Source organism: Poecilia reticulata, linkage group LG17 (genome assembly GCF_000633615.1).
Source record: "Poecilia reticulata strain Guanapo linkage group LG17, Guppy_female_1.0+MT, whole genome shotgun sequence".
Lineage (NCBI taxonomy): Eukaryota > Metazoa > Chordata > Actinopteri > Cyprinodontiformes > Poeciliidae > Poecilia > Poecilia reticulata.
In genome coordinates, this window is record NC_024347.1 from 4,541,723 (window position 1) to 4,563,820 (window position 22,098).

Sequence of the window (22,098 nt, forward strand, 5' to 3'; positions counted from 1 at the left end):
CAGCTGAGAGAAAGCAGTTTGTTTAAAACATCAGGAGACACCCTACTATCAACCCAGTGGTGGGAGACAGAGCTCTGGCAAAAATAACATCACTCTTGGATAATGTGCTTCACCCCACGCATGAAGCCATTGCAGATCTGAAGAACTACTTGAGTGAAAGACTTCTACATCCTAGAAGCTTTGCACAGTGGATTGTTACTGCATTTCCTTCCTTCCTTCCTTCCTTCCTTCCTTCCTTCCTCCTTCCTTCCTTCCTTCCTTCCTTCCTTCCTTCCTTCCTTCCTTCCTTCCATCCATCCATCCATCCATCCATCCATCCATTCATTCATTCATTCATTCATTCATTCATTCATTCATTCATTCATTTTCTTTACACCCTTGTCCCTTAGAGGGGTCGGGTGACTATCTCCAACTAACGTTCCAGGCGAGAGGCGGGGTCACTCTGGACAGGTTGCCAGTCTGTCGCAGCAACTTTAAGCAGCTGATAGAAAATAACAAGAAAAGGGACAAGCGGCCACCAAGTTTGTCTTTACTATAATCTGTCTGTCTGTTTGCGCATGTTTGGTTTAAAACAGGCTTGTTCTTTTGACCATATGTGGATAGTGTTGCCAAAAAAAAAATGTACTCAAGATGGATGTTGCTTCAAAAAATAATATTACTTAAGCTAAATAACAATATTTTAGTTTTCGAAGAAAACTTGCCACTCAATATCAGTGACATATTTATTCGTGGGCGTTGCGGCGTCTGCTCTTCCATATCTATGCTGCGAACACTCCCCCCCCCCTCCCCCACCATGAAGCGTAAATTCTATTTGATAGTTACGCTGTCCATCAAAATAAAACATTCAGGAAAATACTCTTTGGTCATAAATTAAATAAAAGTTATCTTTCCTGCCATAAAACTGAGCTCAAGTGAAAAACAAATACCCTAATTTGATAAATGTTGGCGTTATAAACAGCCGGACCGGAATGGGAGGAGCTCCGTCACAGTGACGTTCCAGCGCAGCTTCTCCAACGGCACATTGCAAGTATGGCCGGGGACAGCGAAACACTTCTCAGGGACCAGGATGAGAGCACCACCGTTATTCGACAGCCTTTCCTCATAGGTGTCTCCGGGGGCACTGCTAGTGGCAAGGTTCGCCTTCTCATTTCGTACTTTAGCTGTTCCCTGAAAATGTCATAGTTTTTTATTTTTAAAGTCACAGCTGACGTTGGCACAGTAACCGGATGCTAACGCTAAGTGAACCGCGTGGCTTGTGTGACGCATAGTTGAGGGTGTACGGTCTGCTTTATCGTCTGTTCGCAGTAACGGGCCATTATATCAGCCGGGCTCGGCTACGTTATCAGCTGTGGTGCGGAAACGTGTTTATTTTTTTCCCCTTTTTCCCATAGCTTTTGAATTAATGCACCAGATTTCCTTTGGTGTACCGTGCGGCTAACTCATGCTGGAATTCCATCACATGGTAGCTAGTTCGGCAAAACAATGGATAATGCTAACAGGAAACTGTGTTTGTAAACGTAAGCGAGCATATTGAGTCTATTGTGGTTTTAGCGCCTTTTCAAAATAATGTAATATCTGTAGAACTTCTAACGCATTTCTAAATGTACGAACCCTTTGGGAATTATCAGTGGTAAACAGGGTTAACCTAGCCTAGATGCTGACGTGAATAAGTTCCAGGCGCTCGAGCGAAGATGCCGAATAAGATTTGACCCACGTTCCCTTTTGTCGTTTAGATGTCGCGTGGGCAGTGCTGACTGACGAGCGTCAGAACAGACGCGCTTCAAGATGTATGACTCAAATTCTGTCGCAACCGAACCCAGATAATAATAAGAACTCAACTTATCAGTAAGAAATCACCGGATTGAATGTCTGGAATTCATTCACAGAGGAAAGTTGTTCCAGATTCTGATTCCAGTCCGTACAGCTGAATGTTGCAACTTAAGCCCCGCCCCTTTTACTTTATTTCTTCTTGTATCACAGATGTCGTATCTCTGCTTGGTGACGCAGGTTTGGACTTCTATAACCAGCGAAGGTGTTAAAACCACGCAAACTTTGTTATCCTTCCCATCATCGGTAAACTTAAAAAAAAAAAAAATAGTTTAAGCAAACAACATTGAGAGAAAATGTTCCAACAATTTTGCAGCAACTGACCTAAGGATACTTATTTGGTTGGAAAAAAATCCAATTGGTCATCTCTTGTATCTAGAGTGAATCTACTGAGAACTAGTATGAATAGATTGGTCTCTAAGCTCTGACAGTTGTGCCAGCTGGTATTACCGACCCGATTCCAGTGTATATTAACAGTTTGACCATCTTGTCTTAAAAAACAAACAAAAAAAAAAACAAAAAAAAACTGCTGCATCTGACCAAAATTGACTCACCACTGCCACTGGGGGCAACAAAACTGATTGCTGCACAGTTTTATTGGCACAAAGACACCTAGGCCTCAGGAGGGGTGGGGAATGCCCAGTCAGCAATGGGCTGCCGAGGTTAGTGAGGGCACTCTCCATGGCCCACAGTGCACTTTTTTTTATTATTATTTTGATTTATTGGTAAAAAGCAAAGTATGTCCCACCCAGTCAGATTTGTTTGGCCATTCTGAATGTTTAATCCAATTCATCGGCTCCGTTGTCTCTTGTGACAGTCGTCTGTGTGTGAGAAGATCATGGAGAAGCTGGGCCAGAACGAAATAGACCGCCACCAGCGGCAGGTGGCGATCCTCAGCCAGGACAGCTTCTACAAGGTGCTGACCCCAGAGCAGAAAGCCAAAGCACTTAAGGGCCAGTTCAACTTCGATCATCCAGGTATGGAAGCACTCAACTGGGTCTGTCACGATCACACGTTGTGATATTTTGTCTCAGAAACGATGGCAATAAACGATAATATTGTCGTTTTGAGACTTTTTGAGCCAATCTCTCAAAGATAAATAAACATTAATTTCTCAAAGAATATTTAATTGAAAGACATTTTAAATATCCAAAATAAATAAATGCAAATTAAAAAAAGATTATGAAGTCTCTGTAAATAAACAAAACTGCCCTTCAAAGGGAAAGGAGAAACGGGCAAAACTGCCAGTTAGGACTTCAGTCAAAAAAAAAAAAAAGTGCAAACAATCTACTTTGTACTGTGTGTGAAATGATTGCAGCATTTTTCAAAATGGCGGCTTTTCACCCATGTTGAAGTAGTAGTATGCAATTTTTATAAATGTTTTTCCCATGTTTTGTTTTTAGAATGTCGTGACATGTCGAGTTCCTCCATTTCCTCCCTGAGCTAATATTTCTGTCTGAAGAAACAGCTTTCTGTTAAAAAAAAGTTTGCCATTAGTGGCCATAGTAACTAGCCTTAGCATTCATAGCTAGATATGCTAGCTACAGCACAGCAGAGAGGAAGTGGGGGAAGAACAGTGCCACATGGTGGATGATTGACAGCACTAAGACCCGCCTTCTGGCTCTGATTGGTTGTTTCTAGTGAGATAATCCGTCTCATACCACGCTGTCACAAAATGGTGACAATTTCAACAAATGTGCAAAAAACAACATCATTTTTTTTCTAAAAGTTCTTTTGAAAGTTAGGTGTCAGGGATCAAACGGTAAACAAACTCATAACCAAACATGTTCCTTTTTTGGTTTTTCTAGATGCCTTCGACAATGAGCTCATCATGCAAACGCTCAGACAAATACTTCAGGGAGAGACTGTGCAAATCCCAGTTTACGACTTTGTTACTCATTCCAGGTAAGCGTTTCGTCCTTTCTCTGCCCAGATCCCGTTTCTTCAGCACCTCCCAGTATTGTGGTTTCCCATAGGAGAGTGTTTTCATAAACAAGTTCCTGGCCTAAAAGGAACGCGTTCTTTTTTGTTTTTGCCTCTGAGCTCAGGTTTTGTAATCGATCTCCAGTTGTTGTTTTTCCCTCCAGCCACAGAGAAAAGGGAACTTTTTTCTGTGTGTTGTTCCAGGAAAGAGGAGTTTGTTACGGTGTACCCGGCCGACGTGGTCCTGTTTGAGGGCATCCTCATGTTCTACTCTCAGGAAATCAGGGATCTGTTCCAGATGAAGCTGTTTGTTGACACAGACCCAGACACGCGGCTCTCGCGTCGAGGTGTATAGAAAAAGATCCGAGTGGACACGCACTGTTGTCACTTGTTTAAAATTAATCTGAACAATGCTTAGTCAGACTGTGAGGTAATCAGCAGCAGTGAAAGGGGTGGGATTCCACAGGGCTGACATGTAAATATCTTATACGGTTGTTGTGCTTTTTTCCCCCCAGTTCTGAGGGATATTAATGAGCGTGGCAGAGAACTTGAACAGGTGCTGAGTCAGTATATTACTTTTGTAAAACCGGCCTTTGAGGAGTTCTGTTTGCCTGTAAGTAACAATGCAAGGAGTTTTCAATTTTTATTTATTTTCACGTTTTTTGTTTTAAGTTCTGTATAGTCAAGAATCATAGATATTGATTTTTGATTATCAAAAATGCTCAAATTTCTCACCATCTTAACATTTGTAGATAAACCAGCCTGTATGAAATGCTATTTTTTTATGAAAAGTTCCCTGTAAATTGTCAAAGATGCTCCTTCCTAGTCCTTCAAAAAATTGGGTACATAAGGACCAGCACTAATAATTGATCAATTGGCAAAACAACTGATATTTTCAGATTTTTAGTATGTTGGTCACAATGTTTGTAGAAAATCAGTGCTGCAGTGGCAGAGATGAGCCAATAGATGGTGCTGTTTTTCTGATTTGTTTTTTCTCCATTGCTTATGGGTTGTTTCAATGAAAAATATAGATTGATGATGGCTTTAATTTGAACTGCATTGAAAATGTTTTGACTTGCTTTATCTTGAAATTTTTGTTTCCTTCTAGACAAAGAAGTATGCAGACTTGATTATTCCAAAAGGGGCAGATAACCTTGGTAAGACAAGACTGATTGTTATGTAAATAAACAGTAGGATGGCTGAGGGTGTTAACTTTGCCCTACAAGGAAAATGTTAACATTCTCCTGGTTTATTTTATTTTTTTGCTGCTCTCTGTAACTCAAATCTAATAAGTTCTTTTTTCTTTTTAAAAATTTGGGTCCAGACTTGGTACTAGCACTGATGCACCCAACATCAGTGCTAAAAAGTTGTTTTTTGTTGTTGTTTTTTTTACGTGTAACTTTGCGTTGTTTGTTTTTACAAACAACGCAAAGTTGTTGGTCAAAGCTTCACAAGCTTTGACCAAGCTTGTGAAGCTGTTGGTATATTTAAGAGTGCTGTACTGGTGCAGAGTTATCAAGTAAATTGGTAATTCAGTACATTTATTTCTGAATTTAAAGAAACCCCGAAACATCAACTCAGCACTCTTGTGTCTGTATTTCCCAATATTATGCCTCAGATTTTGTATTTGAAGTGGACAACAACAAGGAGGAATAATTCCCAAAGTGTGTCACAACAGAAGCCATTTCAAGATGGCGCACAGCAGATATGTACATGTGTTGACCAGATTGTTGCTCTGTTAATTGATGACATCAATACAAGCCTATATCTGGCCGTCTGCATTCCAGTTCACCACCCTATATTTTTACAAACAAACATGTTCATAAAAAATAATAATTGGCATAGAAGCCATGTTAGTTGCATCATTTCAATCCCAAAAAAATAACCTATACGTTTTAAAGCCAATTTTCGTGGTCCACATAAATGTTTCCTGTTTTGCAGTGGCCATCAACTTGATTGTCCAGCACATCCAAGACATTCTGAACGGTGGACAGACCAAGCGTCAGAACGGCTTCACGAATGGACACAGCACCCCCCGGAAGCGGAGGACCTCGGAGTCGAGCAGCCGCCCTCACTGACGCCGTGGCCCCTCTCTTCACAGGGCGGAGAGGGGTGTGGGTGTCGCACTGTAAATAACGCCACCCTGGCTACACTGTATTTAAAAAGCGAAGAGACACAGAAGAAATTGAAATGCCTTGCGTTGAGCCCTTTTGTGATCAGTTATGAGTTTTTTTTTTTTTTTTTTTTTTTTTTTTTTTTTGTCAAACCTGAACTTAGGTTTTTTTTTGTTTTGTTTGGAGGGTAAAGACGGGACCTGTTTAAACTGGGTTTTTCTCCCTGCTCTATTTTTTTTTATGTCCCCTTACTAAACAATGGAAGTCTTTTCTTGTAGAAAATAAAAACTTTTTTTTTTTATTTCTGGTAAAACTTGAAGCCCTGGTGTCTAGGGCAACCCTATAAATGTTTGAGAATTTGAAACAAACAAAAAATACGGTTTAAAGTTGGCCAAAGGCAGGTCGATCTCTGTGTTGACAATCTTGGGAGTGTTTCTCATTGTTTTGTTAATGATTCGAATTGTTAACCACCTCAGTGTTTCACACGAGCATCGTCACACATCAAAACAAAGGCTGGCAAGTTTCCAGTTGATCCAAAAAGGATCAAAATGCTTTTACATTTATTTATTGAAATTTAAATGATGCAAACAAAAAACAGGTAAGTGGTTATTTTATTTTAAACAAGATTATCTAAATTATTCTTCAGAACTTAGGTGCTTCTGCTCACATTCACACAGCCAAATCAGAGCTGTGACATCATGATGACAGACTCAGGGTAATGCAATTGGCCTAAAATGCCACATTAATGGATGATGGTGGGGGGTGGTCCGGGGAGGCGTTCATTGCCTCAGCAATAGCATTCATTCCAGACGTGTGGCAAACCACCATAATGCCTCGGTAAAGTTGCCTCAGGTTTTCATGCACAGCAAATCAACACTAGAAACCGGTCTGTTTTGGATAGGTTTTCAATAAGGTTTTTTTTTTTTATGCCAAGTCCTATATTTGTTACGTTGTGCAATTGAATGAATGAGTTATGAATGGTTGTGGAGTAAGGGACTGATCGGCTAGCTGAAGTTGAATTTGTCAGTTGCCTAATGGTAAATAAACCGATGCAGACGAGTTTTGGTTTGGCGTGTTTCTTTCAAGTCTGGCGCAAGGTTTGAGCTGACGTTCTAAAATCAAAATGGTTCACTTTGGCCTCTAGAGGGAGCGCATGTGTTGTGCTGCTGACGTGTTCAGTAACAAACGTACATTCATTATATCAAGATAGAACATTTTAAGTCAACGGTGAATTGTTCTGCAAATTTTTCACAAGTGTTTGTTTTTAAAACGGACGTTTTTCAAATCGGGCTTACATGTTCGTTCAAAATAGGTTGTTTTCTCCACAATGTTTGCGTATTTAGTTTGAAATTCTTGTTAAAAAGGAGGAAAACTTAAATGTATTTATACGTAAAACTGAGCGAGCTTTGGTAAGCCCCGAACAAACCAGCAAACTTAACTTTGACGCATTACTCAGACCACTTCTAGTACGGGTAAGTAGTAAAAGTTACTAATTTCGAGGATTCCCGAACGCCTCACAGACGGCTGTCATCACTGGAGCGTCAAGATGGTGGTATGTGTCGCCCCTGCTGCAGGGTTCTGACCCAAAGCGCGCACGTTCGGCTCGTTCTGTCTCAGTTCTAACTCCTCTCTGTTTCATGACAGAAGTTCGGGCTGCAGTTTAAAGCCAACTTGGAAAATGTGACAAATGTAAGGCCGCTGGGAGAAGACTTCCGCTGGTTTCTGAAGGTAGGATGGTGAGAATGCTAGTCTGGTATTATTTCTGTTTCAGCCAGTTTGTAATTCACTGTCGAAAACTGCTCCGTGTCTTCTGCTGATTGATCCCATTCAGTTTTAGATCAATGAGGAATTTAATTTGAGCTGCACACGTGTGTATAATATAGTTTGCTGTGGAGCTGCCTCAGAAACGGCACCAGGCATGCTAAAAACAGCCATGTAGGGTGGGTGGAGTGGTGCGCTGAGTTTTCCTCTGCCATGTCAGCAGCATTCCCCATGACTGTAACATGTATATATTAATATTCTTTTTTTCATAATTGAGCTGATGTTGCGGTCTATATTTCGGAAAACTTAGTTTGGATTTATATGATCTGTAAGGGAGGGGATTGCTTACTCCCTATTAAATATCACAGTATGAAAAGAGCAAATGTCAATTAAAGAATGATCAAAGGCAAAATAAGGAATATTGCGGAAAAAGTGGAAATATTTGTATCTTATCTGGCAGTTCAAGTAAAATCCGTACTGACAAACACACCTGCCTTCATCTGAGTTATTTATTCTCTGATGCGGAAATAAATTACACACTTGCGTGAAAATAATTATCTTCACACATAAGTTATGTATTATGGCAGTGACAAATCTGAAGACACGCAAACAACCCAAAGCTGACAGTTCCTAGTAAGAAATGTATGGAGGAGAATTAGTGCCATTGTTGGCAACTTATGTCCATGGAGAAGTAAATTTCTGCCAAGAAAATCAAAGAAACTTTGGGATTAATTTGACATATTTGCAAGAAAAAACTTGGATATTCTTTTATGTCAAAGTTGTACATTTGTAAGAATATGAGTACACATTTTTATTCTTGAGGACACACATTTGTGATATTAAAAAAGATGTGTGTTACATGGCAACATGAGAACGTTTTAGAAAAATAATTATTACAGTTATTAGAAAATGTCCTAAAATAATTAAGTCAGATCTCCTCTAAGGTAGAGGCGGTAAACATCTTTTTGTCGCAAAAGTATGACTTTAAAATGAGAGTAAAATTCTGCGATTTTTTTTTTCTGACAAATTTCCAACTTTATAATGTTGTAGTATATATTGGTTATGATAATGTAAATGTATTCCTTTAATTATAAAAATTTTTTAATTTTTTTCTTGAAAATATATTACTTCAACACCAGAGATTATCCAAGTTTTTTTCTGGAGTATTTATTTATTATTTGTTTCTGTTTTATTTACAACGGCCCAAATGCACCACCACCATAGCAATGGGGAGCAAAACAATGCTATTATTGCTCATTCTGTGCTGTTTTTGCTTACAAGCAGGAGTTTGACGATGCTGAGATTTCCTGATGGCAATTTGATTTTATTATAGCATTTAAAAACAGAATATCTAAAGCAAATTGATCTTATATTGAAACCAATGTGAAGCAGTAAAAAGACATTGAAATTGACAAATACTGAAAAATACGTAGGAAACCTTTGCGACCTGAACGCACTGTGGAGTTGAAGCCAGGTCGTAAACCACCAGAGCCACTTCAAGTTCTGTCGTTCTCCGTTGCTCTGCTCACACGCTCACTCTTCGTTTTCTCCTCCCTCCTCCAGCTGAAGTGTGGAAACTGTGGGGAGGTCCCGGATAAATGGCAGTATGTGACTCTAATGGTAAGTCGAAAGACGTCATTTAAAAAAAAAAAAATTTGCCATATATCATATATCCCGTATATCAACATTTCCCCGGTCTCTGTGTCGACAGGAGAGCGTTCCACTGAAAGGAGGCAGAGGGAGCGCCAGCATGGTCCAGAAATGCAAACTTTGTGCGAGGGAGAATTCAATAGGTGCGCATGAGTGCGTCATTAAATGTGTCGGCTGCCCGTTTGAGATGTTTGAACTAATTGGAGGCCAATTTTCTCCATCGCAGATATCCTGAGAGACACCATCACCCCTTATAATGTAAGTAGACCATCTGGTACCAGGTGGGATGTTAAACATGGCCTACCACGGCTCAGTTTTCCCAGCATACTGTGCTTTTTTTTTTTTTTTTTTTAGGATTGAAACTATTAATTGGATTAATCGTGATTAATCAGTTATTAAAATAACCGTCAATTAATTTATTAGCTGATTAATCGTTACACATCAAATACACAGACACTTAAAAAGGCCATTTTCTGAAAGAACAACATACCCAGATCAGTAATTAAGCCAAAACTGTATTAAAAAATATATAGAAATGAAAAACCTTTATCTGTAAAGATGCATCGTTTGTGTCAAATGATCAAGCATTCTCTAAAGGAACACTGTCGTTGCATTTTAGGCAATAAGATGTTTATTCTCTTATTTGAAAATGGAATTAACTAGTATCTTTTGTGTATTTCTGGTATTGAATAAAAAAGGTGATAGGCGATTGAATGAAAAAGTCAGCAGAATGTGACGATTTTGTTTTCCAATTAATCATCAAAATAATCAAATATCAAATCAAATAATGTGAATGTGTCTGTTTTTCATTCTCACGGTGCCGTGTGTGTTCTCTGGACCGAAGGCGTCGGACAACGAGAAATTCAAGACCATGGTGCAGTTTGAGTGTCGGGGCCTGGAGCCGGTTGACTTCCAACCGCAGGTGAGAATCTTTCTGTCTTTTTATTCCTGATCAGGCAGATTAATGACAAACTTCAGAGTTCTGTAAAACTCTCTCTGTAAAATTCTCTCTCCAGCATGCTTCATAGACTACATTTAATTCAATTCAGCCTACAGAGTAGGAATTCTTTAATCTGGCTGAAAGATGTTAGCAGTTAAAATTAACCTTATATATACAGGTTCTTCTCAAAAAATTTGCATATTGTGATAAAGTTAATTATTTTCCATAATGTAATGATAAAAATTAAACTGTCATATATTTTAGATTCATTGCACACCAACTGAAATATTTCAGGTCTTTTATYGTTTTAATACTGATGATTTTGACATACAGCTCATGAAAACCCAAAATTCCTATCTCAAAAAATTAGCATATCATGAAAAGGTTCTCTGAACGAGCAGTTAACCTCATCATCTGAATCAACAATGTAACTCTAAACACCTGCAAAAGATTCCTGAGGCTTTTAAAAACTCCCAGCCTGGTTCATTACTCAAAACCACAATCATGGGTAAGACTGCTGACCTGACTGCTGTCCAGAAGGCCATCATTGACGCCCTCAAGCAAGAGGGTGAGACACAGAAAGACATTTCTGAACCAATAGGCTGTTTCCAGAGTGCTGAATCCCAGATTCTGAATCTGGGATTCAGCACTCCTTCCCACTTTTTTTCCTTCCCACTTTTCGTCAGTGGGAAGGAAAAGGTGTGGCAGAAAACGCTGCACAACGAGAAGAGGTGACCGGACCCTGAGGAAGATTGTGGAGAAGGGCCGATTCCAGACCTTGGGGGACCTGCGGAAGCAGTGGACTGAGTCTGGAGTAGAAACATCCAGAGCCACCATGCACAGACGTGTGCAGGAAATGGGCTACAGGTGCCGCATTCCCCAGGTCAAAGGTCAAGACACTTTGAACCAGAAACGGCGGCAGAAGCGCCTGACCTGGGCTACAGAGAAGCAGCACTGGACTGTTGCTCAGTGGTCCAAAGTACTTTTTTCGGATGAAAGCAAATTTTGCATGTCATTCGGAAATCAAGGTGCCAGAGTCTGGAGGAAGACTGGGGAGAAGGAAATGCCAAAATGCCAGAAGTCCAGTGTCAAGTACCCACAGTCAGTGATGGTCTGGGGAGCCATGGGTGTTGGACCGCTGGGTTTTATCAAGGGCAGGTCATTGCAGCAGTTATCAGGACATTTTGGAGCACTTCATGCTTCCATCTGCTGAAAAGCTTTATGGAGATGAAGATTAAATTTTTCAGCACAACCTGGTACCTGCTCACAGTGCCAAAACCACTGGTATTACTGACCATGGTGTTACTGTGCTCAATTTTTCTGCCAACTCTCCTGACTTGAACCCCATAGAGAATCTGTGGGATATTGTGAAGAGAAAGTTGAGAGACGCAAGACCCAAAACTCTGGATGAGCTTAAGGCCATCGAAGCATCCTGGGCTCCATAAACACCTCAGCCGAGTCACAGGCTGATTGCCTCCATGCCACGCCGCATTGAAGGCTGCAAAAGGATTCCTGACCAAGTATTGAGTGCATAACTGAACATAATTATTTGAAGGTTGACTTTTTTGGTATTAAAACACTTTTCTTTTATTGATCGGATGAAATATGCTAATTTTTTGAGACATGGATTTTGGGTTTTCATGAGCTGTATGCCAAAATCATCAGTATTAAAACAATAAAAGACCTGAAATATTTCAGTTGGTGTGCAATGAATCTAAATTATATGACAGTTTAATTTTTATCATTACATTATGGAAAATAATGAACTTTATCACAATATGCTAATTTTTTTTAGAAGGACATGTATATAATTACTTATATATATTACATGTTTTTCACTTCATAGTTGTATTCCTTATTATTTTTTATTTATTCATAGACATATGAAAATTTAGGATCAGCACACTTTGACTTTTAAAGCGATTAAATCAAAGATTCTACAAACAAAGCTATGCACTTTGTGACTCCGGTTTTAGGATTTACCTGAAGTATTTTTCCTCTTCTTCTGATCTACATCAAAAACCATTTTCTTTATTTTTTTATGTCTACTGTGGTAGACTCTTTTAATAAAGTTTGAATTGAGTTGAATATAACACCACCTGTCCTCCCGCAGGCCGGTTTTGCTGCAGAGGGAGCGGAGACTGGAACGCCGTTTCCTGAAGTCAACCTGCTAGAAAAAGTAAGAACATTGTGGCCACCTTGTCCCAAAAGTCATTTTGTTAGATTATTAATCCACTATCTGTTCCGACTGTTCCCGAGAGTGTTACTTTTCTTTCTCAATATGTCTATTTTACTTTTTCTTTATTTTTTAAATGTCCTCATGTTGCACGTTTTAGGACTGGAATGACTACGATGACAAAGCCAAGGAGTCTGTGGGAATCTATGAGGTCACACATCGATTCATCAAGTGTTGATGTTCCTTCACGTTTCTTGGATTGTGTAATAGACATGAACCTTGTGGATTATTTTAATAAAAGTGAAGATGATGACTTCAGATGGGTTTTTTTCTTCATCATAGTTTACTTTAAAAACATTTTCTTCAAAAGGTATTGATTATAAATATATTACAACTTTAGTTTTAAAAAAAAAAAAAAAATTCACAAAGGCTGATAACTGGCTTTCCAGTCAGGTGAAGGTTGATTGATTTAAAAAGTGACATTTTTTTGGTTGTTTTTTTTCAGAAGGTGAACTTACAATTCTTAAAGCTAAATTAAGCTGTTTTAGATTATGCTTTTAGTTTATCAAATATCAAATATCACAGTGGACATTTTTTCGCCTATCAGGTCTTTTTGTTGAGAAACTTATTGTTTGTAATGTAAAATGAGCATTTAATATCTAAAAGAAATTATCATAATCTCTGTTTGCCTTGCATATACACATAATTTAAAGCGCACCTTTATGATAATACGGAGGACTGTAAGCCACAATTAAATAAGGCCTCAAATATATCGGTAAATAAAATAATCATATAAGCAAGCAATTTATTAAATATGGCATTAGTAAAATTAATTTTGAATGCGTGGTTCTGAATGTTCTCCTGCTCTGGGTTAGACTGTAGCGCTACCATGTAAGGTTGGATGGAAAAGTCTTCCGTTGTTGACATCTTTCATAAATTTTGAAATAAAAAGTTTCTCTGCTGGTAGATAATCGCGTCGCTGCTATCAAACTACAAAAATGGCGGAATGGGGTGGAATGGAACTCTATGCGACCTGGATGGGGCGGGGCGTGAAATGTCTCATTCACTTTTAAAGAGACCGCAGCAAACCGAGTTTTTCTGAAACGCGCCTCAGACCGGGAGGGGGGGGGGTAAACGAGGGGTGTTTTGTGGAGCTACAATAGCGAGGAACCAAAGCATTGCAGTTGTGCTTCATATTGACTATAAGTATTATGAAGGAATGATTTAAAAGCATGATATGTCCACTAAGAATAGTTAAATCTAAATGTATTACCCAGTTCAGTCGTTCAACTTTTTTTTCAGGTAAGTGACACATCTCGTATGTAAAAGACGATCTATGTTGGTAGGCGTCGTCCTCTCGGTGCTGTCACAGCCGCTGTTTTTCCTGTCTGAAATCAGGGCTAGTGAGGAAAGGAGCAACCATGGCACCTGGAAAAAAGAACAGAGTGTTTGTTATCGGTGTGGGCATGACGAAGGTAATATTTTTATTCTTTACTCATCTGCTTCGACTTGCAGGGTAGTATGTCCGACCAGGCGCTGCGAAGTTTGAACGTTAGCATTGGAGGCTAATTCGAGACTTGCAGGACTTGCTACTGAAAGTTTCCCTGCTCTTATCAAACTCGTCTATTCATGGGACAACAGCCTTAGACATTTACAAGCACCATTACCCTGAATGAAACAGAATTCTTATTAATATTATTAAGGTTCATAAATGGTCACTACCCAAGTAAGGAAGCTAAATTCAGGTTTCAATATGACAGTTTTGAGGATTGATAGAGCCTTGTTTTCTGTTGCAGCACCAGTGGGTCATAGTTTAAAGTCCAGAGAGTTTTCAAAGTGGAACAGAGGTCGTCTCTCTGAGAGGGTTGGTTAGCCACCTTTTTGCAACTAGCTTTCAGCGGCCTAAGTTAGACCTCCTAAGAATAAAAAAATAATATTAAATAGGTCTGTTAACATATTCATAGCAGAAACAAAATGCTTTGAATTCTGCTGACTGCACTTTTTGTTATGTTTTTAGTTTGTTTGTGGCCTGAATACATAACAAAATATGTAGAAGCATGTATTAAATATATAATTTCAAAGTTAACCACTTTGAAATTCTTCTTATGTTTTAATCAGTGTAACGTTTTGGGCGTCTGTCTGTTTTACTGATGAGTTTTCTGTACAGAAAAAAAAAAAAAAGACTTGCAGAGTTTTAGGGTCATATTTTTTCATATTTGCCACGAAGGATGTAGTTTTTTGACATAAAGGGAGAGGGGGAAAAAAACCTAACAATTTGGAGAGAGAACGTAGTAAAGTACCGGGTTATAATTTCAAAACCGTTGATCAGTTTGGGTTGTCTGTGTTTTTCTGCAGTTTGACAAGCCTGGAGCAAGAGGGGACTATGACTACCCTGACATGGCCAAAGAAGCAGGTGATCATTGATGCAACAAGATGGAGCTCGATTTCATTTTGAAGACATGTGCACAGCTATAAATAATGACATTTTTTCTAAAGATTGGCCACTCCAGAACCTTGACTTTGTTGGGGGGGGGGGGCTTATGTCACGTGACATACAAACCATGTTTGATCCGTGTTTGTCTATGTTGTAGGTGAAAAAGCTCTTAAAGATGCAAAGATCCCGTATTCGGCCATTGAACAGGCCTGTGTAGGATATGTTTACGGTAAGACTCTCAGTGGAATATGTTTTTTTTTTAAAAATATATATATATATTGGTTTATATAAAAATTCCTGTATTCTAGATTTCAGTTGACCTGATTGCTAACGTCTGTTTCTTTCCTGCAGGGGACTCCACGTGTGGCCAGAGAGCGATTTACCACAGCCTGGGTCTGACGGGAATCCCCATCATCAACGTGAACAACAACTGCTCTACCGGCTCCACCGCTCTCTTCATGGCTCGTCAGCTGATCCAGGGAGGTGAGTCCCAGAAAAAAGCGCCAGACTTTGCTGTGCATTCATGCCAGCCCTGTTCACTCCGCTTTGGTCCAACTCCAATTCGTTTGCTCAGAAAATCCGGTTCATTTTGGGGGATTTTTGAACATGCAATCAAACCAAAAAAGTGAACTCTGGTCCACCTGAAAACCTGGTTGAAGTGAACTCTGGCACGGTTCGGGAATGTACGTGGATCCAAGTCCATGGACTACGGTGCAGAGCATTCTGGGTAACCAAAACAAACTTGAGTCTAGCTCTAGAGAGAGAAACGGTTTGTGGTCTTTTAGAAATGACAAGAGAAATCCTCCAACCGTGAACATATGACATCGCTTCATTTTTGTTTACATTTTGTGAAGATGAAAGCAGCGCCCGGTGTTGTCTTCTGAGGTTTTTGTGCCGTTTACTGTTGCGTTTCTTGGCGCAACGCCACCACAGGCGAGGGGTGGGAGCAGGTTTTCTGTGAGTTTGGCTCAATTGACACGATGCAGTGTGAAAGTGAAGCGCACCAACTGAAAATGTAACAAATGTTGAAATTCCAATCCCCAATAGAACCAAGTCTACCAGACTCGAATATGAAAACAGCCCTTTTTCCCCCCAAGGAAACCATACAAGACTGCGTACCTTTTGGATAAACAGAACTTATGCCTGATCACTTGAGTCTAACAATGTCAGTTTAGCAAAAAAACATCAAATGGCAGCAACCTTTGCAGTAGACTCCAACCCTGTGCTCTAATTGAATCCGCGTCTTGTTAACATCTTGCAGGTCTTGCCGACTGCGTGCTTGCTCTTGGTTTTGAGAAGATGGAGAAAGGCTCCTTGACTTCAAAGGTACAATCTCATCAATTCTTGTTGAGCAGCAGAACAGAGTGTCTCTCCTTTCTTCCTTCATTGTTTGGTTCATCCCATCCTTCTGCTTCAATGTTTTCATCTTATGATGTGAAATAACAGCCACAGAACTGAGGACTCTTGAAAATTCGAATATTTCTCCATGAAAGTGGTCAAAACCCTAATCATTCTCATCTTTTTTTTTGTAAGTTGTCTTTTTTTGTAAGTTATCTATGTTATGTAGCTGTAACTGATTTTAAGTCTTTTTTTCTTTCTTTCTTTCTTGTTTTCAGTACATGGATCGGACCAATCCAATGGACAAGCACATGGAGGTGATGATCAACCGCTACGGGATGGCAGCGGCTCCAGGAGCACCGCAGATGTTTGGCAACGCCGGCAGGGAGCACATGGAGAAATACGGTACTTTTTAAAAATGTTATTAGCTTAAATTTGCGGACAGAATAAAACATAATAGATATAAGCAGCAATAGTTGCTTCTGTAAGGTCATTGCACTGATCATTTCATGCGTTAAAGCACAACAGTGTGCTCCAGAGCGACACCTGCTGTCAGAGAGTTAAATCAACATGGCAGCTCCTTAGCGGATTAGCGAAAGTTTGCTGACCGCTATCTATTATCTTACATTTAAGATCAGATTCAAGTGATTTTTTTTTTTTTTATCATATTATTGTCATATGTTTGTTAGTTACTGTATAAATGCTGACATGAGAAAACTTTTTATTTCTTCTTTAATATTAGATTTTATTTGTTTTTTATTTTCTTTACTTTTTTAGGTACAAAACCAGAACACTTTGCCAAGATTGCCTGGAAAAACCACAAGCATTCCACTAATAACCCGTAAGATGGAGGGGAAGTAGCAGTTTGTGTCCTTGGATTTTACCTTTGTGTGTTACACCATGAGGTGAACTGTGAACTGTGTGTGTGTTTTTTATCTTTTTAAATTGTACGTCGTCTGCAGGTATTCCCAGTTCCAGGATGAATACAGCTTGGAGCAGGTGATGAACTCCAGGAAGGTGTTTGACTTTCTCACTCTGCTGCAGTGCTGGTAGGAATATCATTTAAACATTTTCTAATAATTATGTTGTAGTTTCCTTTTGGTTTTGTATTTACTGTTATGCTGAATTGTAAATTAGTGTCATTTTAACCTTGTTTTGTATAACCTTTATTTGTTCAGGGACAACAGGTGGAAAAATAGCTTTTTGGCTACTTCTGGTGCATTTACAGAAATATTAATGTGCATTATCTCTCCCCAAACTAATTCCATTCCAAATTGTATTAGTAGGAGCCGTTAGCTTTAGAAGCAGAGATTAACCAGAGTGTTGTTTTCTCCTTATAGCCCAACTTCAGACGGTGCTGGAGCTGCGGTTTTGGCCAGCGAGGCCTTCGTTAGGAAGCACCACCTTGAAAACCAGGCGGTGGAGATCGTTGCTCAGGAGATGGTGACGGACTTTCCCTCCACGTTCAGCGAAAACAGCTGCATTAAGATGGTACGCCGTGTGTAACGAACCTGTTCTGATGATTTAACGGACAGCTTTGAGAGCCGTAAGCGTTTTCCCCGTGCCGTGCAGGTGGGGTACGACATGTCTCGGCTGGCGGCTAAGAAGTGCTTCGAGGCCGCGGGCCTGAAGCCGGGCGACGTCGACGTGGTCGAGCTGCACGACTGCTTCTCCGCCAACGAGCTCATCACATATGAGGCTCTGGGCTTATGTGAAGAAGGTAAAACAAGGACTGTGTTGTCGAGCTTATTGTATGTTTTCCTGTACGCATCATCTCTAGTTTTGCTTCACTCCTGAAAGCAGCGCAGTGCACAGTAGCCAGCTTCGCAGCCAGACAGGAAGCATCTGGTGGTGTTAGTTTTTTCCAAATAAAGTAATTTTAAACATGTCATCATGTTTTAGTTAATTTATAATTAGTGTAAGTGCGCAAATATGGACAACTTAAACATATTTGATAATCGTCTACTTGAAAAACATGTGATTTTTTTTTTTTTAAAGAATCCCATTCCAATTCTGGTTTTAGATTTTAAAATGAAGAAAAACATAAAACTGCAGAAAGAAAATGTTTCCTTCTGTGGGATATTGAGATATATAGAAAAAAAAGTACAGTTTCTAACTTAATAAAAAAATAGATCTAAAACAATACCACTGGTGTTTTAATGTGATCCAGTCATTGAATGTCAATTTATTACATGGAAAAAAAAAACTGCTTATAAATTTAATAACGGCATTCGTTACCAAATTTCTATTCTGTTCCATGTTTCTGTTGGAGGAAAAACACCCCACAGCATGATGTTTCCACCTCTATGCTTTACTGGTCAGGTTGATATTCAGTTCTCCAGCACACACAGTTCAGTTTACTTTCATTTTCTCCCCCATGTTTGCTGACCCAGACGTAGTTTGTTCCTGGCTTTAAAATGGCTTTCTTCCATAAAGATCCCATTTGGGGAGTGCGTCACCAACTGTTGTCCCATTTGTGTTTTCCAGGTAAAGCAGGAGAACTGGTTGACAGAGGGGACAACACATACGGAGGGAAGTTTGTGATCAACCCCAGCGGTGGTCTCATCTCTAAAGGACATCCTCTCGGTGCAACAGGTGTGCAGACAGCATCGTTGTTGAGCCTCCCTTTTACTTTGCTTATTGGTTTCAGAAATGTAACTCTCTTTTTTTTTTCTTTTTTTGTTAGTTTCATGATTTTCTTTTCTGGAAATGTAAATTTTGGCTCTCTGAAAAGTTTCCACTGTAGCCACTAGAGGGCATCTTTCTCCCGTTGGTGGACAGTCAGACTGGAAGTGGGTTAAAGTGATGCTTAGCCTGCATGAGACATCCCGGCCCGCCTCTTCTCTTCTGTAATCTGTTCACATTTTAAATCACTGACAACAAGCAGACTGGGCCACCGGTTCAGCCTGCTTCTGCAGCACCAAGACGGCCTCAAAACGCTCCAATCCACTGGAGCGGGACGTGGAGAGGAGCCCGTCTCTGTCTGTCTGCTTTATACTTTTATATCTAATTTGCTTTCTCACTGCCTGTCCTCCTTTAATCACACGATTTCCCAGATCGAATCCTCGGGGCATCCCTCCTTCGATTGCTCTGAGCTATTGGCTCACTCACCAATGGATCTTCTTTCAGATTATTCTCATGATATCCAGAAATTCAATATTGTCATAAGTTGAAAATATTTTTTATTTTTATTTTTTATATAAAACTGTGGTCTTATTAGCAGGCAGTAACAACGTTTCCTTTGTTTAATCGAATCAGAAGTCTCACGGGAGAGTTTTGGACAGCTTGAAAAAGATCTTCAGTCCTAATTATCTAATCAACAACAAACAAAGTTACAGATAATATCATTATGGCTATAATAATTGTTATATCACAATATGTTTTCAGCAGAAGGAATACAGTAACCAGCGATATTAGTCAGAACCGGGTGTCTTTATGCTACAATCACTGGAGACACTGACTGCAACCAGCTGATCTCCTTTCCACTCACTGAGACTGTTGGCACCAATCGACTGGACCTCTGTTGAATTAGGTCAGTCACTTGAAAGGGGGTGAATACTATTTAATTGTCATGATTTAGTAGAAATCAGTTTTTATCTTATTTTATTTATTATTAAAGGGTTTATTTTTTGACAAAAAATTAATCATGGTTGATTTGTATAAGTAATAAATAGGGTAAAATATCCAACGTTGGAAAAAAAAACACAACATCTTAAGTATTTTTAATGTAGTTTTTAGTGCAAATGAACAAGACAAAACTACCTTAAAATTAACTTTTCAGCAAAAAACAGGAGTTTGTTTTAAGTCAACATTTCCTTTATATTGATGAAAAAAGACTAGTTATAAGTGAAATAATCTCCCAGTGGAACTGCAACTTTTTTATCAATATTAAGGATTTAATTACTTAAAACAAGCTCCTATTTCTTGCTGAAAAGTTACTTGTAAGTTAGCTTTGTCTTATTTCAAGGGCACTAAAATATTTGGATTAGAAACTGGACTAAAAGTGCTTGGTAAGATTGAGTTTTTCCACAACGTGAAGTGAGTGGTTGTAATGTTTTGCTGATTATTTAATACCCACCATGAACTATTCATCCGCCGACTCTTTACGTCTTCCCAGAGGAGCCATCTGTAGATCTCCTAATTAGCATTCCAGATAATAAATTCCCTTGCAGAGTATTAAATCAGTGCTGTTGAATGGCAAAACGCATTTGAAGGCTAATTAATGTGGTATGAAATGCTTAGCTGTAATTTCAGGGCAGCAGAGGAGCAGCCGCGAGTGAGATCATGGAGTGAGTTGTCAGATTAGCAGTCGTCACGGCGCCTCTCTCAGTCCGATAGCTTTAGTTTTTCCAGTCGTATGTCGCGATTTCTTTAATTGAATAACTAAATGCTGTAATTATTCTTCCTTTTGAGTATTTCCCAGTGGCAACATGCTGTCTATTTGCATCGAGGTAGCTGCGTCTGTGGTTTACTTCTATATTTATCAACTTTATTACAGTTTTAAAAATTGTATTTTATTTTTTGCAGCAAAGCCAGAATTATAATTGGACACTTGAATCAGACTGTTCAATTGTCAATGTTTAAAAGAAATGTAAATAAGCAGCAGCAGCAATAATAAAATTCTGCTAGCAACATTGGGAAAACGGCGACTGTCTCTTTAAATGAAATCTGTATGTATTAACTTGGTCTCTGTTAGAGAGTTTCCCTTTTGCTTCTCAAAGAACCTGTGCAACAAACATTGCTGTAGAAATTGATTTATGATCACACACTTTTTTTTTAAAGGGGCAGTGTTATGTAAAATCACCATTGCTTTTGCTTTATATCATGTTAGAATATTATCCCTCTTCAGAAACATGCCTAGAGTTTTGGATTAATTCTTCCAGACATTAAACCACTATGACTCTCTTAAGGTAGCCAAATGCCTCGTCATCTAATTAGTGACGCGCATGAATGGATGAACGAGATTCCCACTGTCCCTAACTCCCATCCAGCGAAACCACAGCCAAGGGAACGGGCTTGGCAGAATCAGCGGGGAAAGAAGACCCTGTTGAGCTTGACAACTGAACATGTCTCTGTATTTCTGTTGCTAGATTTATGCTTTCACAAAGTTTACCAAAAGTGAGATGGTATGAGCAGAGTCACAGTGGCTGCTGTGTGAAATCCAACGAGAAAGTGCTGAGGCTTTGTGCCTTAAGGTCACCTTCATACAGTACAGTTTTATGTCACTTCAGAGTTGTTCCTTTGAGGGTTTCCTGCCGTTCAAAGGACAATCTTTTTCTGGATTTAAACATATAAGTTTATAAAAGGAAGCCTAGCAGACGTGCCTTCGTTTCCTTCGCTGCCTCTTGTCCGTATCCTGACGATAACGACGATCATTTTCCGCCTGTAAAGTCTGCTTCCCACATCATCAGCCTCTCATGGGGTGTGCGTGTGTGTGTGTTCCTCGTAGGGTTGGCTCAGTGTGCCGAGCTCTGCTGGCAGCTGCGGGGACAGGCTGGCAGGAGGCAGGTCCCTGGAGCCAACGTGGCCCTGCAGCACAACATCGGCCTGGGGGGAGCCGTGGTCATCACAATCTACAAGATGGGGTTCCCCCAGGAGTCCAGGTGACCCGTCAGAACCCCCGTGTAACATTACTCTAGCGCACTGCCACAGTATTTGTATCCATTTAACTCCTGCTGCGTCTTTTCAAATACCAACTGTGTGACGTTTGATGTGTTTAATATGATAGAGAAATGTAACATAGCGCTTAATTGGGAAGAGCAAAATTCTGATCGGAACCAGAAAGTACTTCATGGACCTTACCACAGCGGCCGCGTTTCATTGGCTAATGCCCATTTCACGTCACAGCGCAGCTACCACGTGCGTGACCATCTCACAAACACAAGCTACAGTAGTAAACTCATGCTAATGTACATTGTGGACTAGCAGACCGGCA

At 39.7% G+C, this 22,098-nt stretch overlaps 3 protein-coding genes across 5 annotated transcripts in view; all 3 read left to right on the forward strand.

The window, feature by feature from the left end:
* Positions 1–992: 992 nt before the first annotated feature.
* uck2b (uridine-cytidine kinase 2b) lies at positions 993–6,923 on the forward strand. Of its 2 annotated transcripts, none has more exons than XM_008433201.2 (7): positions 993–1,134; positions 2,645–2,804; positions 3,636–3,732; positions 3,955–4,097; positions 4,266–4,363; positions 4,859–4,907; positions 5,692–6,923. In XM_008433201.2, the coding sequence occupies exons 1-7, from the start codon at positions 1,030–1,032 to the stop codon at positions 5,826–5,828; spliced, it is 789 nt and encodes a 262-aa protein (XP_008431423.1). In that variant the 5' UTR covers positions 993–1,029; the 3' UTR covers positions 5,829–6,923. The 2 variants fall into 2 exon arrangements, with proteins under 2 accessions (XP_008431423.1, XP_008431424.1); XM_008433202.2 differs by lacking the exon at positions 993–1,134 and adding an exon at positions 1,209–2,489.
* A 140-nt stretch (positions 6,924–7,063) lies between these two features.
* On the forward strand, positions 7,064–12,709 carry czib (CXXC motif containing zinc binding protein). Its single transcript, XM_008433203.2, has 8 exons — positions 7,064–7,416; positions 7,509–7,592; positions 9,189–9,245; positions 9,337–9,418; positions 9,502–9,533; positions 10,120–10,197; positions 12,329–12,394; positions 12,552–12,709. Exons 1-8 carry the CDS (start codon positions 7,411–7,413, stop codon positions 12,627–12,629), a joined length of 483 nt encoding a protein of 160 aa, XP_008431425.1. The 5' UTR covers positions 7,064–7,410; the 3' UTR covers positions 12,630–12,709.
* An 826-nt stretch (positions 12,710–13,535) lies between these two features.
* Positions 13,536–22,098, forward strand: part of scp2a (sterol carrier protein 2a) — a 30,367-nt gene continuing 21,804 nt past the window's right edge. Inside the window, exons 1-13 of one of the 2 annotated variants that reach the window (XM_008433205.2) lie at positions 13,536–13,693; positions 13,790–13,866; positions 14,747–14,804; positions 14,983–15,054; positions 15,177–15,308; positions 16,087–16,151; positions 16,442–16,568; positions 16,941–17,004; positions 17,126–17,212; positions 17,504–17,654; positions 17,736–17,883; positions 18,651–18,758; positions 21,613–21,766. In XM_008433205.2, the coding sequence (XP_008431427.1) occupies positions 13,624–13,693; positions 13,790–13,866; positions 14,747–14,804; positions 14,983–15,054; positions 15,177–15,308; positions 16,087–16,151; positions 16,442–16,568; positions 16,941–17,004; positions 17,126–17,212; positions 17,504–17,654; positions 17,736–17,883; positions 18,651–18,758; positions 21,613–21,766 (1,313 nt within the window). In that variant the 5' untranslated portion in view covers positions 13,536–13,623. The remainder of the gene's footprint in view (positions 13,694–13,789; positions 13,867–14,746; positions 14,805–14,982; positions 15,055–15,176; positions 15,309–16,086; positions 16,152–16,441; positions 16,569–16,940; positions 17,005–17,125; positions 17,213–17,503; positions 17,655–17,735; positions 17,884–18,650; positions 18,759–21,612; positions 21,767–22,098) is intronic. The other variant, XM_008433204.2, reaches the window with a different exon arrangement.